The sequence below is a fragment of the Formica exsecta genome, unplaced genomic scaffold, assembly GCF_003651465.1.
Source record: "Formica exsecta isolate Colony F162 unplaced genomic scaffold, ASM365146v1 scaffold33, whole genome shotgun sequence".
In the NCBI taxonomy this organism is placed as follows: domain Eukaryota; kingdom Metazoa; phylum Arthropoda; class Insecta; order Hymenoptera; family Formicidae; genus Formica; species Formica exsecta.
In genome coordinates this window covers 76,005-94,441 of record NW_021850553.1, presented here as the reverse complement: position 1 = coordinate 94,441, position 18,437 = coordinate 76,005, and the positions used below count along the sequence as shown (strand labels likewise).

The 18,437-nt window shown below is 40.0% G+C and overlaps 1 protein-coding gene across 2 annotated transcripts in view; it reads right to left on the bottom strand.

The window, feature by feature from the left end:
• LOC115238216 (A-kinase anchor protein 200-like) overlaps window positions 1-18,437 on the bottom strand; it is a 68,169-nt gene that overhangs the window by 23,479 nt on the left and 26,253 nt on the right. For both annotated transcript variants that reach the window (XM_029811822.1, XM_029811823.1), the window contains exons 2-4: window positions 17,434-17,749; window positions 9,809-9,970; window positions 9,446-9,559 (exon numbers count right to left, since the gene is read on the bottom strand). In XM_029811822.1, coding sequence (XP_029667682.1) covers window positions 9,446-9,559; window positions 9,809-9,970; window positions 17,434-17,667 — 510 coding nt within the window. In that variant the 5' untranslated portion in view covers window positions 17,668-17,749. The remainder of the gene's footprint in view (window positions 1-9,445; window positions 9,560-9,808; window positions 9,971-17,433; window positions 17,750-18,437) is intronic.

Below are 18,437 nucleotides of genomic sequence, written 5' to 3'. Positions count from 1 at the left end.
CCCCCCGCCCCTCCAGTGCTCTAGGAAAGATGCACTTGATTACCTTCCCTAAAGGAGACCCATCTTTTACAACCGCCTGCTTTCGATTGCCTCATTTACATTATAGTGTTTCAAAAGATATGTGCCTCCGATAAGATATAAGATGAAAAGATATGGCCGTATTTATTTTCAAGTCGTTCAATCGTTTTAGAGAAGAAGTTTCGAAAATTCGAAAAATCAACATTCTGGCGTAAATTTTCAATCTAATACGTTTAACATATTGATTTATATATTACCTACATAGCTAAGTTTCTGTATCAGAAAAAATTTTTAATAAAAGTTCGAAAGTGAAATTTTCGTTCTCTGTTAGATTTTGAACGACGAGTGAAAATCGGAATTTTTCCTCTGTTGATCGTCCGTCTCGTTATCGAACGTGCCACGACGAAAAGAGTAAACTACGACTAGACCAATATTTGACAGGAAGACTGGCCGTAAGATTACAGTCATCGATGAACGCGTCTTGTCGCGCTACCGAGAACGCCATAGAAATTCGCGGAAACATCCTGTCTCGAACGGAAATTAATATTCTCTATATATAATGATCACTGAAGTAATATTAATTATAAAAAAGCTAACGCTAAAAAAATTATCAAACACCAAATATATATATATAGTTATATATTATATATTTCTATTATGTGCATTTGATAAAAACTTGATGATAATCTAAGAAGATTATTATCTTTCGTCATACTTGTAATATGCTTTCTTGATGATAATAATTTTTCTGGTATTTCCTTTTTACAGACGCGCAACAGATTTTTCCAATTACGATGCGGGGAACGATCGACTATAAAGAAAATAGCAAAACGAAATGTTCGTCGTCGATAACAGGTTCTCCAGAGATAATCCGTTTAATCCGAATAACCTCCGGATGGCTTTTAGACACGTACAAGAGAAGAGCCTTCGACAGTTCTGGCCGTTCGCCAAGCACTTCTCGAGTCTGATTAGTTTGTAATTGCGTATTATTTTCTCCGTTAGTGAAGTAAGACAGTATAGAATAACAGACCAGAAGGCAGAATACAAAAAGAAACGAGATAATGTCAAGCTTCGACATTTTGAAATCGCGAAAGATTGCTCTCTTCCGAATGAAGCATCTCGAGACTTTTTGAATGAAAACATGCAAAATAACAAGATAATTCGATATTACTGAAATTATTTGATTAGCGAAATTAAAATTATTTAGCAACATTACATTATTTTCTATATAAAATTGTCAAACTGACAATTTAAATTCTCAGACTGTTCAATAGACAATAAAAAAAATTGCGTCAAACGTGTCGAAACATTTTTATCAAAACAGATCTTTAAAATTTGATGCATTAGGAGTTTACAGCATCAAATATCAAAGGATATTTTTTGAATTTACTATATCGTCCTGACTTTGCAACGTGATCCTACCGTGCAAGAACGTGAATTTCGAGGGACGAAAAATGTCGAACATGGAAAAGGCGACCATTGGCGTGCGTCTTTCACGCGCGTATCATCGAAGGGGTCGAGAGCCTATAGGTCCTTTGAACACGGTCATGGACCTCTTTTGTGTCCCGTCACAATATAAAAAGCCGCCGACCCTTCTTAAAGTTCCTTTTCCGTTTCTCCTCTACATCAGGGTTTTTTAACGGAATTTCAATCGAGTACGCGCCACGTTCGTTCCTGAGCGTTGAAAAGTGATCGTTAAAAAGGAGAGGGTCCTGCTACCTTGTTAACTTTCCATCTTTCCCCATTTGTTAAGCGTCTCTTGAAATTCGATGAGTGCGTAGATACGTATGTTCGCGTAATATCAACGTCGTATCTTTCCGCTCGGTATTCAATCAATTTACGGGTATGATGAGCGAAACATTAAGCAGAGTTTCCGTATAGAAAAACTTTCCTTCATTGCCGAACGAGGAAACACAGTTTGCTCGCTTAATTTCCGCGATCAAAAGTTGGGACGCCGCGGTTGCAAGAATTTACCTAGCCAACTTTTCTTCGTTCAATGCCGAGAAGTCTTTAGATAGAAAGTAGAATTTAAATACTTGAACAATTTTTCACGAAGTTTGACGGAATTGGCGGTCCGGATATTATCATGAATAATGGTCGGAAGGCAACTCTCAGCAAAAAAAAAAAAAGTTGCGAGAATGTAAGAAATCGTACCGTTACTTTGAACATTTTCAAGATATCCGTGGAAGTCACGAAAAAAAAGAAAAAAATTCGACGCGGCACGTCGAATCGTTCGAAACGCCCTGTATTTCGTCTCCACCGAAGTGAATCTGCGCGAGAGAGTCTCGGGGCTCTTCATTCGAGTTTTTCATTCCACCTGTCGCATTGCGTCACGCTTCCGAACGAGAGCGCGTAAAGCTAGAAACGAAACGCGATTGGCGAAACGTAAGAACACCTTTCGGATGTCGGTGCTACACGTCGCGCGTCGTTATTGTCGCTACGAATTCAAACAGGAACGAGGGGAGCGAGTAAAGAAAATAAAAAAATATACTTCAAACTCGATATACTATAAACACCATCGTTCTGCACCGTTCAAAAATTGTGTTTAATGGTTAAAAAAATTATTTCAACTTTTCAATAACATATATTCATAGAGGAATTGCAGATATCGAAGAATGAGGAAGTGTCGTTTTTCAGAGGTGTGAGCATAAAACCGAGCCGACAAATATACGCGCACAGCGAAACCCGAAGAACCGTGGGATGAATTTCATCGGGGCCATTAGGAATGAAATCGAACCGAGCGGGACACTACCGCAACGCATACGAAACCGGTTTTCAACACTTGAACCGTCGCCATTCTCTGTCGCAACGGATTTACTCTCGCGGTATATCGACGAAACTGCACAGGCACGCATCGTTGCATGTGCAACACTGTGACATTGACAGGTTTACAGGTAACGGATCCCGTAGTGTCGCCGTGTCTTGTCATATCGCGGTAAAATTTCTTACGCGATTGTCGCAATAAAACGAAATTATGCATATTGAAAGTATTGCAGAGAAATTGTAGTAATTCTTTAACAAATAAAAATAATCAAAGATTTGTCGTGCTATCGTTCGCATTGAAAAAATAATTAACAATTTTTTTTAAATATATAAGCACATTTTTTTGATTAAACTGAAAACTAATATTCAGGTTCTGTGGACCCCATAGAGAGAGGCGTACTTTACTTTATTTAAAAAGGCGCATTGCAATTTTCAGCTTCGTTTCAGCTGAAAGAAATATGTACACGTCACGACCGTCGACCTTTTATACTATTCTGTCCAAAAATGAAGTAAGTATACAACGTCGTATGAATGCATCGAACTTGCACGCTATATGCCCGTCCACTTCACTTCACTTACGAAGAAAAGAAAAAAAAAAATGAAAAGAAGAAAAGCTTTGTGTTGGCGAGCCGAAACGCAGACTGAAACAAAGTCTTCCCTTCGCTCGTACACTCGGGCCTTAACCCTCGCACAGGTGTTTTCTCTCTTCCGAAGGGAGAATCACGCAAAGCCAACCTTGGCTCACGAAATATCGACCTCCCTTGTATTTTCTGATCCATCATACCCTCCTTCTACTAGTCTATACACACATACATTGCGCGATACTAATTAATATCTCAGTCGCCCCACAACAAAGTCATATAGTCGGTCACAGTTCGGGGAACGAACGAAGAATAAATCGTGCGACCGCACCCTAGCGGTAGCAAGGGTGTCAAAGACAATGTCACATTCACGAGACCTCGTAAAAGAGGATCGTCTCACGAGAACTAAAGGAGTTCTGAAGTATCTATACGAATCGTCCCACCGATAGAAACTACCGTTCGGAAACTGCAAGGAATTCTTTCCGACATACCATGAGAGGATCAGGACAATGGCTCCGTAGACTGTAAATTCGAATCGAATATCGCGTAGAAAAAAATCTCAAATCGAATTCTTCGTGAAAGTCGGATAAGTCAAGCCGAGAAATCAACCAATTAATCAGTCGAGTCATCAAAACGAATAAATAATATTTAATTCGTTTTATTTATGATCGTCGTTTTATGATGTTCAAAAAGTCATTTTTATTATAGAATTTATTCTAGATTAATACATGTCGTTAGCTAATAATGACGAGAGCTGCATTTGTCAATAACCAAAAACAAGATCGCATTTATACGAACGATAATAGCCGGAGATTAATTGTCCGCAAACGCGAGTCTCATCGCGAGAGTTGGATTAATGAATTCAATCGAGCGTTCGTTCACTCCAACACGTCCGATTCGTTAACGTCGTTATCCACATAATCGCAATGCGACCGCGATAAGGGCGCGGTCCGGCTAAAAATACATGGGCGCGATATTTATCATCCGCCCAGCGCTGTAATTCACACGATATAAATTTGTTTAATCGAGCTCTCTCCTCGGCACCGTGCGCTTTTATTCTCCCATTTTTCTCTCTCGTCGCATTCGCCTTCAAGATTTACGCGATCGTAAATAAGTACGTAACGACGAGCAAAAGATCGCGTGGGAGGAAATGGACGAATCGAAGAAAAATAAAAAGAACGTGTGCGTATATTTTTCTGCAATTATACACGCAATCAATTTTTAAATTCGCCGAACATTTCTTAATCCTGTATAAAACTTTGTCGCATAAATCTTTCATCTGTCTCGATTCTAATATGTACATCGAGCACGTCCCGACACGGTTCTTTTTCCGCGACGAAAGTAGCGCGCCGCAGGTAAGTATATCCGGGAAGTTTGGGCCATTGAACCGTGCTGCTGTTGCAAACACAATGAGCGACAGAAGCGTAGACACGCTTACTGATCGGTACATGCGTACCGGTTCTCGATTTCCCCATCGCGTAGGAAATCGACCGTAGGAAATTGGCCCGAGGGTCGTGACCGAATATCGACATTAGCGTCGAATATGAGCGGTTTCGATCGTAGTATCGATATTATGAAATAATTAATGACGTTACGTCTGCTGAAACGTAGCGCAAAAACGCGATACGATCGATCAGAAAACGCTCTTATCCTATCGCCATGATATTCCCCAAGGTTCATACGAGGGTATCCTTCGGAACACGCACACACCACTCCCATTTCCATTTCGCGTCACGAGGCGCGCGTAGCCGCCTCGTGTCTGCAAAAAAGCACCGCACACGCAAGTCCGAGTCGCGACGCCGCGTTCGAGAAGCGGGAGACGAGGTAGTCGACCGCGAGAAACAACGTCAAGAGGACAAATTTATTGAAGGGATATTAGATATATCATTGTCTTCGTCCTGCGCGAAAATAATTTTGACAAACAAAATTAATAATTAAATTCTATGAACCTAAAATAATTTAAATAATTAACAAGACTGCGTAAGTAAAAGCATCCACACTGTATATACACTGTAATTTTAGTTTAAATATATATTTAAAGATCATTTTGCTAAATGAGGGACTGGATACTGGCAAAAAGACAAAATCGTTTTCTCCAATTGAAGATGTCAATGGAATATTGAGTGCTTGTCAATAAATCGATTGACTAAACGATTAAGTTAGTCTCTTGTTGAATGAAGATGATCGGGATGTTTTTGGCGAAGCAATTACTCCATCGACTCGCTATTTAACTCGCTATAATCTCTAATTACATTATTTTTTCATCTTGACATTCCACTCGTGACAGATGTATTTCGTTTTAAATTAATTTTTGTGGAATGTTAAGTAATACAATTACATTCCCTCGACCCGCTTTTTTTTCGCCGCAAACAATGGTGGCGATGAAGATGTGACGAATGCCAGAGAAGGTTTAGACGCCTCGCCGACATAAGAATGCGTGAGGAGACGATTTAGGTGAATTAAGAGTTAATTGCCTTGAATTGAAAATTTCGCCGCCAATTGAGATGGAACAAACATAGTACAAATAGATAGAAAAACGTGTAGTTAAAACTATACAACGAAAAGAATCTAATCTCGAATAATTTTGCATCGCGAAAAGCGATTAAGAAAACTTATCTTTATCATCGTACTTATCGAAAAATCATATATCAGCAAGCAGCGTTTTATGTTATTCGTAGTAAAAATGCGATGAGTATTAAAACGTCTGCGACGTCTCGAAATGACATTTCTCTAGGAAAATTGCAAAACTTTTTTTCCATTAATTACTCGGGAAAAATTCTAATTCACGCACTCCGCGTGCTGCTTGAACGTGGAAATAAACGAGTCGGCAAAAGCAATAAGACTGCATCAGCGCACGGTCGCCCGTGTTATAACACGCTCGACAATGACATCTCGCTATTACGAGGCGCGCATACACACTATCACTCGTAATTCCCTAATGACTCCGGAATGCCGGGCCGTTCGAAGGGAGTGAAAGTCGCGGCTGAATGCGAAGCTCGGCAGACTGGCTCGATGATTCGAAGGTTGTACGATGATAAGGTGTTCTCTATACGTGTGTCGCAAAAGGTATCGGTATCAAAAATTATCATCCCGAATAAAATTAATCGAATAATTATTTTGTCTAATTATTAACCAGAGGATAAAAGTTCGCTGAACTCGCTTAAAGCGCAGACGATAAGTATAACGAATAGGGGCAGCAGCTGCGCTCGGTTCATCAAGGTTACGTTAGCAACGTAAGCAACAAAACTTGATACTTGACTAAAAATATCTGAAATTCTTCTGTAGGAGGACGGGACCATTTCGGTCCATCTCGCGCTACGGAGAATGCGTGTTTTCAACTGTACGAGTGATACGACCGCATCCATCACTCGCGATGATAAATGACCGCGGGAACGGACGTAAAAATGATACGCCGATAGTCCGTCGATAAAGCGAAAAAGTACCGCAAGATAGGGTCTATAAATAACGCAACAACGCTAATGAAGTCTCATCGTTACTACACTCTGACTCGATCGAGAAACTTTCAATGATTCAAAATTCCTGCTTTCATCAAACCGATTGATAACGCGAGGAAATGACAGTGATTTTATAATGAAGCCACGTTAAGCAACGATTGCATAGATTTTGTAACAACTCTACAAAATTGCTATTGATTAGAATCAGTGCGTTGATAAAAAAGCTGGGATTTGCGTAATATCGAGTCACTGTCAACGATTTAGTAGATAAATGATCGATACACGCACGATGGGAACAGGTATCGCGAAACGCACGAGAGTCGAAGCCGGAGGCTGCGACGAGAAGCCAAGCAGACACAGCTGGCGGGGGATAATTTAGCCACGCGCGACGAGGAGAGCCGGTTTTCCACGGCGGCCTATCACAAAACTCGCGGACGCGCGTACAGAGGTACGACGAACCGGAGAGAGATGAGTCACACGCAGCTGTTCTCCTCTCATCCAACTCTCTTTCCATCGCGCCGAGGTCGCGGCGACGAAGGAGGGAAAGGTGCCCACGTCAAGCACGCGAGTGCAGCTGTATTGTAGGCAGGCAGGCAGAGGGAGACGAGGAGAACGGATGGTGGCGGTGAAGGAAATGAGAGAATCAGCCGTCGCAAGATTTCGCCTACGCGTGGCTAGCTCTCTTGAGAACGAGATAAGACAAGGAGCTACATAGAGAGAGAGAGAGAGAGAGATGGAGAAATCAAGGAAGAGATTCGCGAAAAAAATGCGGGAGAGAAAGGCAAGAGAGCTTAGCGTCGCTACTTATTATATATCCGCCGGCAAGTGGATTTATTACGAGCGACTGCAACGGTCGGTCCCTAGCCGGAAAGACAACGAGATTCATTGCCGCCTCGGGATAATTAAGCGCCCGGTGAGCTTTCTACGCAAATCCAGCAGCTTGATGCATCGCAAAGCGCACGCTACCCCATCGTTATTGATGTTTTTTTTATACGCAACATCCGATCTCTAGATATATACGCGAGATCTACATTTTAATTTTTGTCAGAAAAATTCTTTGTGTAAATTGAATCAAAGATAAGATCTTTATACGCCACGCTCATATCTATCGTATTGTGTATAATATACTCGTTATACTCCTAATTTCTATTCGTGAAATGATCGCAATCCAATTAAGCTCCCGATAAAGTCTTGACGTATTCCTGCGCGATCATCGGCAATCAATATAACCCGATATAATCGAGCTGATCGAGGTATAAAGCGCGTGTAACGCGAAATAGCTTGTTAAGCCGCGCGCTCGACGAAGATTAATAATAACGTCTACAAAGTGAGCTCCATCATTCACGGAGCTCGTGAAAAGCCCGTCTCGCGCCATTGTAACGGCCGTCCCGCTAGCATCACGAGGCACATATAAGGTGCACACAAGCGCTGCATAATACTTCATCATTTCCACGCGCGACAATGATGCGATACGGGGATATCGAAAAGCTTACCCTTCTTTTTCCTTCTCTGTCCGGTGATAAACACGCAGAGCGACGAATCTCGAGCTGATATTAAATAAATAACTTTGTTAACGCGGACCCTCTCGCGCGCGCGGTCTATCATTTTTACCGAATAAACCTCCGATAAATCACGCGAATGCCTTCGAGATTTATCGGACGTCTTAAACGCCAATTAAGCATCGTCCGAGAGCCCTCGATCCGTGACGGCAATCGCGTGGTCGTTCGCGATTATCTCCCCGCGTGGCACGAACCTCAAGGGAAGCACGAAACATTGATGCTTGACCAAACACGGCCGTTATTGGACCGAGACTTTTTCGACACAGCCGGCTAGATCGATTATTCGATCGTCAGGAAGCCGGAACGGGGTCACGGCGAGAGAGATTCATTGCCGCTTGTAAAGTCGTTTTTCTCGCGTTCCGATCGCGTACATACACACATGCACTTGCACTTTATGCTATCTTGTTCTGAAACTTGTTTCGGTATGCGTGCAATATTTGTTTCACGAGAATCAATCGAAGCGAACGTTTTATTCCCAACGGCAACGAGCGCCGTAACGCTATTGAAGCCTGTTACGTAACCGTGTGTGTCGCGCGAAATAATTCATCGTCACATCGATAACAAGGAGCGACAATATGTATATTGGCCGAAATTGAAAGCGATGACTTTGTTTTTCGAGAATAAACGCGAAGCGTCATGATATGATAAAAAGAAGCGTAATTAGCTTGAGCAAAATTAAATTCGATGCGTACGATAATTATTTGCGTGAAAATACATGCGAACGCACAGATAATACGAAATTTACGAGAGAAACGGAATTATCCAATACAATGTTATAATACGAGAGCTAAATTACGAATAATGTTTCTTTAAATAATGTGTTTCAATTTCAAATATTCCAGAGAAACGTCCTGCTAAATAAACAACAATGGGAAAAAAAAAATTTCGCAAATATATTCTCGCTATCGCGAAAACAAGAGATAATTAGTTTTGCAATACTTCGCAGCAGAAGAGTAGTAACATTTTAAAAATAGCAATTCCTCCATTTATTTTTGTGGAGCCATCTGTATTTTTGCAAATATATCTAGTCGCTATTAATAATCGTGCAAATGAATAATTCTCCACTCACCTCCGCAAGCGGCTCCTCCTTGGTGACATCTCCATTCTTGGGCGCCTCTTCGCGGCTCGGCTTAGTCTTATCCTTCTTACTAAAGCTGATCGACCTGAAGGACCACTTTTTCTTCTAGACAGAAGATAAAAGAAGAAAAGAGACTGTTAGTAATCGACAGACTCATCGCACGTAATTATGCGTCTTCATTTCGTGGAAGCAAAAATTTTTAGAACTTTAAATTAATATGAATATTAATATACTAATATGACTAATACGTTCCCAAAACATCAGTACAAAGATTTATTTGTTATTAAAATACAGATCAATAAATTTCGATCAATAAACACTGATATACGGATTATACGACGCAGATCGCCTTACCTTATCCTTCTTTTTGGCTTCCTTATTGTCTGGAGAAGTGGCAGTGTTCGGACTGGCAGGGGTGGCCTCTGTGGGCGTCGTGACCTCCGCAACCTCCGCAGGAGATTCACCGGATGACTCTTGCTTCGTCTCCTCGGCTTTTACCTCTTCCTGCTGCGGCTGCTGAAAAACAAAGATAAATCCACCTTCGAATTTTGTTTCCCAAAATATACAAACATTAATAACATACGAATAACGAATTCATGAGTAATAAATTTACTCCCAATGCTTAATGAGCATGTGAAGAAATAATGATATGTGAATATTTCATAATCACAATAAATGTGAATCATCGAAATTATCAACAGAATCGATCAACAAAAATAGTGTGAATCATCATCAGAGATTTTTTTCATGCATGAAAAACATAAACGAAGATGAGAGAATAAAAAGACACATAATACTCCGTACACAAAATATATTCCATGTCATAAATCCTATGTCGTAAATCGATATAGTGTAAACTCCACAATCCACTTCCTGCAAGGGTAATACTTCCGAGTTCTCTCTTACCGTTTTACGCGAAACGATAGCGGTCAAGTATCACGACTCAGTATAGCTTGCTTTCGATGCATCTCTTTAATTCCTTTTATATGATATATAATTTAAAGTCCTTTTTTGGCAAAATCGAGATATTTTCTATATTATCCTAAAATTCTTACGCGTTCCTACTATTCACGTGATTATACTATCATTAATAAAACAAACGTAAATATAAATTAAATTATCAATGGCTTTAATAATAATATAATTGCTTAATAATCATCAGAAAGTTGATTAAAAATTAAAAAGGTAATATTTTGTAACGGAAAAAAAAAATATGATATAAACGAAAAACAAATTTACTTCACTTCTTCGCAAATTTACTTCGAAACTTAAATATTAATTTATATCAAAATTTAGAAGCTACACGAAAATTTCATTTCCTTCGATTATCAACAAAGTATAGTTAAGTAAAACGAACAGGCTTTAATGCCCGCAAGCGTATACGTTTCCGTGATGATACTTGTATACTTCTTGAAAGTTTCTCTTACGTCCGGAAGTGCCGCAGCCACTCCGGAATGAAGTCGTTTAACTATTTCCCATCGTGCCCCGAGGTCCATTCACTTATAAATAATATCAAACTTTCCTGAAACGCGTTAGTTTTCCCGGAAAGTGCGCCATGCAACGGCGAGGGGCCTCTTTGTTTCGGTCCTTTGAAAAGCCCTCGACAAGCTCTTTCTTGCCTTACCGGCCAAGTGCGCAGCTTACCAAAGAAAAAAAAAAATGCCGGTCGACAAGGGGCACCTCGTCGACTCTTTATGCGACAAGTCAAAATTGATTAGATTTCGGGTGACCAGGCTCTCGGGACCTTTAAACTTTATTATTATCAGAACTTAACTAAACAAACTTTGGCAAACAAAAATCCTCGTGCAAATCCGTAAGAAAAATCCTAACGAGGAAGGCTCTTTGGTTGCTAACCAAAGAGCACCGTGACAATATAATTACGATCATTTTGTAACCTAAACAGATGGACAAAATACTTCGTTAAGAACGCTTCTCAGAAACTAGCTGAAAAAGCAAGTCCCTCTCGTCATTATCTTCTTGAATCTACGACTCGTCTCATTTATCTACGTTCTTACAATTTAAAGTTATTTTGTAACACAAAACTATTTTATCGAGTTTCATCATACCGTTCAAAAATGAAGTCCTTTTTGACATTTCTCAAAATTGAAAGATTTCTTATTGCGAAATTTGTTGTTTTCATCATTTAAATATTTCTGTACGTCTCTCATTTTCAATTTTAATCGATAAAATCGATCGCGCCGATAAATATTGTCAACTTGTTTCGCCAATCCGGGCAGGTGACTGGTCGGTTGCATAAACTTCGAGCTACTTTATTATCGATGCAAATACGCGAGAACAATTCCACATGTTTATCCGATACGACACGCATGTACAGACGCATACACGTCGCAGTGCGATAAAACACAACGCGACGACCAATCGAGCGACATCCACGGTGTCGCGTTTAAGAACGATATGAATCCAACGTGGGCGTTAGATGGCGGATTTCCTGATTTATACAATGGACCAAGCGAGGCGCGACGTGCCGTCACATTCGATTACAAGTAACGCACCGCATCTCTGCACAACGTCATTTTCTCTCTCATCTCGTTTCTTCGTCGATGCCGGTAAAACGAAGCGAATCTCGACACAGGCGCATTTTGCGCGCGTTATATTATGTAAATATATATCGGTTTATTTTAGCATTCGCGAGACGAGCAACGGCGAAAAGCCCCGCAATATCTACCGAGCGAGATACGAGCGAAAGCAAGGGAGAGAAAAGGAACGATGAGAGAGAAAGCACGTGCATGGTGCAAACGAAATATTCTGCGGCGTAAATGCTTCCGCACCAGTACGATGGCACCGCGCAAATACGAAACCTTATATTGATATGAGCAACAAACACCCAAAGCACGTGCATGGTGCAAACGAAATATTCTGCGGCGTAAATGCTTCCGCACCAGTACGATGGCACCGCGCAAATACGAAACCTTATATTGATATGAGCAACAAAAACCCATCAAAGATAAAAAGTGGTTATACAGGTCGTCTGACAAAGTTTTGAATTAAAAAGTTCAATAATAAACATGCTATATAAACGGTGAAAGTTAAAATCGCGATGGAATGTATAATATCATAACAATCAAATATCATGTGATTATTTTTCAACTATATTTTTCTAGTATAAATATCACGTCCAGTGTAGAACCAAATAATGAGTTAAGATTCCGCGCGCGGTTACCGCGGGAGACGCGAAGAAATAATAATGGAAGTCTCGTCGAGAAAGGCTGATATATCAGGCAATTCAGAGGCCATGCGAGTTTACCATTAATTAATATTCAAAGATACGGCACGAGCAGAGATATGACCGTGGAAAAGGCAACCTTGTGAATAAATACGCTCGATATTGCAATGCAACCGATCACACAATATTGAAATACGAAAAAATTCACGGAAACGCAGCAGATTTTTAAATGAAGGTTAACCACGTACGAGATTCTCTCAATAAATTCCTTTGCGTCGCGTACATCGCATCTGCATGTATACACCTGTTTTGCGTCTCGCACAGTTTCCACAACAAATTCCCGAGCGTTGAGTGATCATCATCGCGATCGACGCTCAAATCCGCGTTTAACTTCAACTAGGCTGATATACTGTCGCCTAAAAAGGCCACGCAATCGCGACAGGCGTGAAAAATTACACGCTCTTCTACAGAGAAACCGATATTCAAAAACTGTAACATTCAATTAGGAATTTAATCGAAATTGTGTTTGTCAGTAAAGACCGCGAAAGCAGATAGCGATTTTATCCGCGACAATATTACACAAATTCATAGGAATTCAGACGAGTAACAACTGAAATTAAATGGCAGCGAAAGAGACGAATCGTGTTAATTAATAAAGCACGTTCGCGTCTTCGAGCTATGCGAGTTATACACGATGATTCATCGGTAAAACGCGCGATGCTGAAATATCATCGTGTATCTCCGCGCGGTATTAATTATATTCGTAATTAAATACTTCGCTTCATTTCCATATGATATCGTTCAGCTGATTCATCGGGGAGGGGCCCAATAGGCTGGATCAACATCTTATTGCGATTGATGATAATCGTATATGTGTAATACACCTCGATATATTACAATCTACAAATTATATGGAAAGCAGAGAAAATTTGCAAGAATTGCAGAATTTAAAACATCTTATAATTTAATTCGCATAAACTTTAAAGCAATTTATCACTTATTAATAAAATTTCAATCTATTAATATTTATTAATGTAATAAAAAATTGTTATTACAGTTCTCTTATTTTTCATAAGATATTTTTAATAAAAAACGAAATATAAACTGTTGTTTCCTGCGTGAAAAGCTTCTATCGCGCTTTCAAATGATTCATCTGCGTCACATTAAGTATATCATGATCAAGGTCGCGGTTCACACGATTCTTGCTTGTTACGGCTTCTAATTGTTCCAAAAGCGTGTCCAGCTATACTTTATTACGCGAGAATAATGAGCACGATCGTATCGCAAATTCCCATTCAGAAAAAAAAAAATTCAGCAGCATTGTGCTCGATTCATCGATATCAGCGCAATATATTAAAGACAGGTGTCGGGTTAACTCTTAAATATTTAGATCGCACGCGCACCTGCCTGAAGATTTTGTAAGATCGCGGATAAAGGCGTTGCCAGACGGACACCAGGGAACAGCTGATGTATATTCATGAGAGACTCGAGTATAATCTCGGATGTCAAACAAACGTACCACTCGGCAAACTTGCGTGAGCCGCAAGAATCGTAATGCAGGCATGTAAAAGTGTCCTTTAGCGCAATCGATGGGAAACGATACGATGTCTGCGAGTTACCGATGAATCGAGGTAAACGTTGTCATGTTAATACGACTGACATATCTAAATGTGGGTTAAAGAATGAGCGCCAAGACGAGAAAACTGAAAGGTGAAACTTGTCGAGTCGCGCGACGGTATTTAACTTATAACGGATCGGATTTTTATCAGCATTGTCTTAACGGTATTACGTAAACATGTTGTTAACGGGGCTTGTAACTCACAAAGTCAGAGGACGAGAAAACTTATTGAAGCGATGTAACGCGATGAGGATCGTTGATATCGATCGCGTATCCGATGTAAACGAGATACATGCGAAATAGTAACGCGAAGGAGAAAAGAGGAAGGGGGATAGAAAAGATTTATTCGTCTGGGACACACAGTTAGGTATGCCCCGTAAGAAGCCAGTATCCGAGACACGTACAGTTAGTAGCGGGAACGGACGAGTCAACCGACGAGTATACACTTATACGCTGAAGTCAAACGGTATTTTCTCGTTTTTTGTCAAAAAATCAGTGGACACCGCGATGCGCGACCTACCTCATTCTTGCTTTCGTGTCGCGGCGCAATCTTCGCTGTTTTATCAAACGCTTTATAATATTCAAGCGACGACTACTTGAAAATTCGCGCGACTTAGAAAAAGATAGATTATAGCGCAATGAGATTTCGATTATTGAACCGAGAATCGAAGCATTTGTTATCGTTCTAGGAAAGCGATCGACTCGATATGCATGACGCATGACGCATGACACAAGTGAATTCCTGCTTGATGAAACGATAACGAGAAAACATGACTCGATGTAATGAATCAATTTCATTTGCGCGCGATCTCTATAAAATGTAGAAAATGCGCATGACATTTTATTTATTTTATTTTTTTAGTTTAATATTGTTATTTATTAGAAAGTAGAAAAAAATATATATCGAGATAAAATATTGCCACAAAATTATTGACCAACGTAAAGAGATTGCTTTGAACTAAAATTCTTACGCTCTTCTTTCAAGTCGAAACGTTTATGACGAGGGAGAAATGTTCGCTCGGATTGTCGAAGTAAATGACGCCTTAAACCGTCGTGAATCGCAGAGAACGAGGGAACGAAAGAGGAACAGAAATGACTTGTCGAAGGGAAATGAAAAGGAAGCAGCGGAAGGGGTGGTAAGGTGCGCTCTCACTCGTGTGTCGTATCTAGTGCGTGACAGCTGCCAGGCTTGCTCAATTGGGGAAAATATCAAGTTTCATCTATAAGCGAGGAAATATTTCGAGATATAAACCGCCGCGCACACTTATGAGATTCGACTCGAGAAGAGTGATCCGAAAACTTGGCACGAAGTAATTGATATTCCACGAAACGCGCTGCCCAAGTTTGCCATCGCTTTTTTTCTTCGGCAAGAACTTCAGAATATAATTTTATAAATAACTAAAAAATGTGTTTTTTTTTAAAGCACGAATCATAAAAAATGTAAAGTTTATAATAATAAATCGATTATGTCACCGCGATCGCTTGTGTAAATATATCGACATTATCTAATCGCAATAAAATCGAATATATATAATCGAAAAAATAATTTAACAGATTAAACATTGAGTGAAAATCAAACATGTACACCAACAGAGATTACCTATGTTATTTATCTGGCTTCTACGATGTAAATAAAATGCACTTTAAGCGTTAATCTGTTGATGTGTGATATGCAATAAATCGTGTCTCGATAAGCGTACCAGCTTTCCGTTTATATCGCATCTTATGTAATACCATGATGATTATCATGCCATCAAAGCCGCACGCTTGAGCGATTATTGAAGCGATCGCGACGTAATGATTATGCGAAGAGGGTTCAGTGCGCTGAGTTTCGCGTTCATGAGTTATAACTTCGTACGAACAGGAAATCGATCATTATCGAAGGCAGTTTACTCTCGGTAGCAAACGAAGCAGAGCATTTCTCACCTAGGACAGAATACTCACCTCTATCGTAAACGCGACATTTAAATTCGCATGTCAAATAAAGTTTCGTTTGTACGGTACTCTTTCATCAGCGGATGTTACGTAATTTCTTTATAACGATATGACAAAGAATATATTAAAGAATTCTTCTAAATGAATGCACGTTACAACGTCGGCAATAACGATATTTTATTCTAGCGCTATTTTCATCTATATTAAATTATCTATATTAAATTATATACAAAACTTTTTATTATTCTATGCACATGTTTTTGGTTCATGAAGACTGATAAAAATATTGCTAACGCGAAAAGAAAACGATGCGTCGTCGCTTTTGACGAATCGATTAAGATTAATGATTCGCTGTCTACGTCGGATGAATCGTCGGCGAGATAAACTTTGGAGTACCTATGAGACCTTTACGAGCGAACGAATGATTCAGCACGCGTCTGTTGGCAACCGTTCGCGTAACTTGAGAGAACGAGATCATTCAAGATTGATCGACAATTGAGCGAGTGACTCACCGGAACGCGATTCGAAAATGTCAATCCGCGGAGAGTGAGTGAGAAGAACGTGTCATTCGACGTTAAATTTGCCTCGCACATGGGAAAGATAATTATATGTACAACGTTATATGAAGATAATTGGGAAATAAATATATATCTCGTTGTCAATCCGGTGATCGGCGTTCGTATATAATCATCGAAGCCGGAAACTCGAGTCAACGTATAGTCACCTCGAGCAAACTTGCTCATTAATAATGAGAACGTGTGCTAATAAAAGCATTAATATATGCTTCGTAATGGAAAACCATCGGTCTGAGCAGAACTTGAAACGCAAATATGATTATATCGCCCGGACTGAAATCGAGGTAATCAACCTGTGCAAACACTTGACCCTAATATGGCTCACATGATTTTAAGATAATATGTACAAGAATCGGTGGCAGGACTTTCAAGTCAGCAAAACAAACTTCATTCATTTTAATCGTCAATATTAACTTTTAAACCGAAAAAATGGCTAATTCGAAATATACGCAATCTTTTTTTCAATTTTTTTTTTTTTTTTTTTTTTTTTTAGTGCATTTTTACTATTCTTTAAAAAATATATAAACATGGAATTATATATATTTTACTAAAATTAATATAGTCTACAAAAATATAAATTATTGTAGAATCTCTGAGATCGATATTGCAAGATTTGAAAGATTTTGAAAAATCGACGAAATGCGAGGAATTGTTAAATAGTACTCACTTGCTCCTTGTCCTTCTCGGTGGCCTCATCTTTGTCCTTCTCTTTGTCGTCGGAGGTGTCCGTATGCGGTGCTATGCCGTTGGTGGTGGGCTTCGTGTCAGCCTCCTCAATCCTTTCCAGCTTACCGTCGCCAGGTGCGGCCGCATCGCCGACGACGCCTCCCTCGACGGGTATTCCCTCCTTCTTCGGCGTCGTCGTTATGTCCACGGACCTCTTGCTCTGTCTCGCACCCATGGTTTCTTCTTACCTTCTCGTGCCACCTGTCTTTATCTCACTTGCCTTCTGGGTACCAGGTGGTGTCCAGCTAAATTCTTTTCTGTAATCAGAAAGACGGAGTAAATTAAAATATTTTGTCACATTTTCTTAAGCGTAGAATAAAGCTAATACGGTTCCTAGAACATACTATAATAAAATTAATAAAGAGCGAGAAAGCTTAAAATTAATAATCCGAGTTTGTTCAAATCTTATGCAGTCACACGCGTCGATTCGCAACGATTTCGCCGCGGATAAGATCATTCGTTTCGCGATGCGCGGATAAGTTGCGACTCGCGACGTTACGTCGAGAAGCGGGAGCAACTTTCACCGTAACAGATACATCGGAGATCCGCGAGAGGATACGTGCTTGAATCCTTCGGCTCGAACCCGTTTCGTGACGGCAAATCTGGTTCATAAGGGCAAACGAATCTGAAACGCAACGATCGCGATTTGACGTGAAAATGGCGCGATGTACCGTCCACCTGCGCCAGATTGATCTGATAAGCGAAATTTATGTTTATCGATGCACATGGGCGTGCTTCTCATGACTTTTGCACGGATTTACGCGCAGGTGCAGCGAAGAAGGTTTTACCTGTCAATTACTCTTCTCTCTTTCTCTTTTTCAAAAATATTTCTTATTAAAAACTCGTTCGTAAACATACATGATAGCATCGAGATGCTGATAATAAACTATAAGAAAGACACACACTATCTGAGAAAACAAAGAACAACAGCACAACGGAAACGCT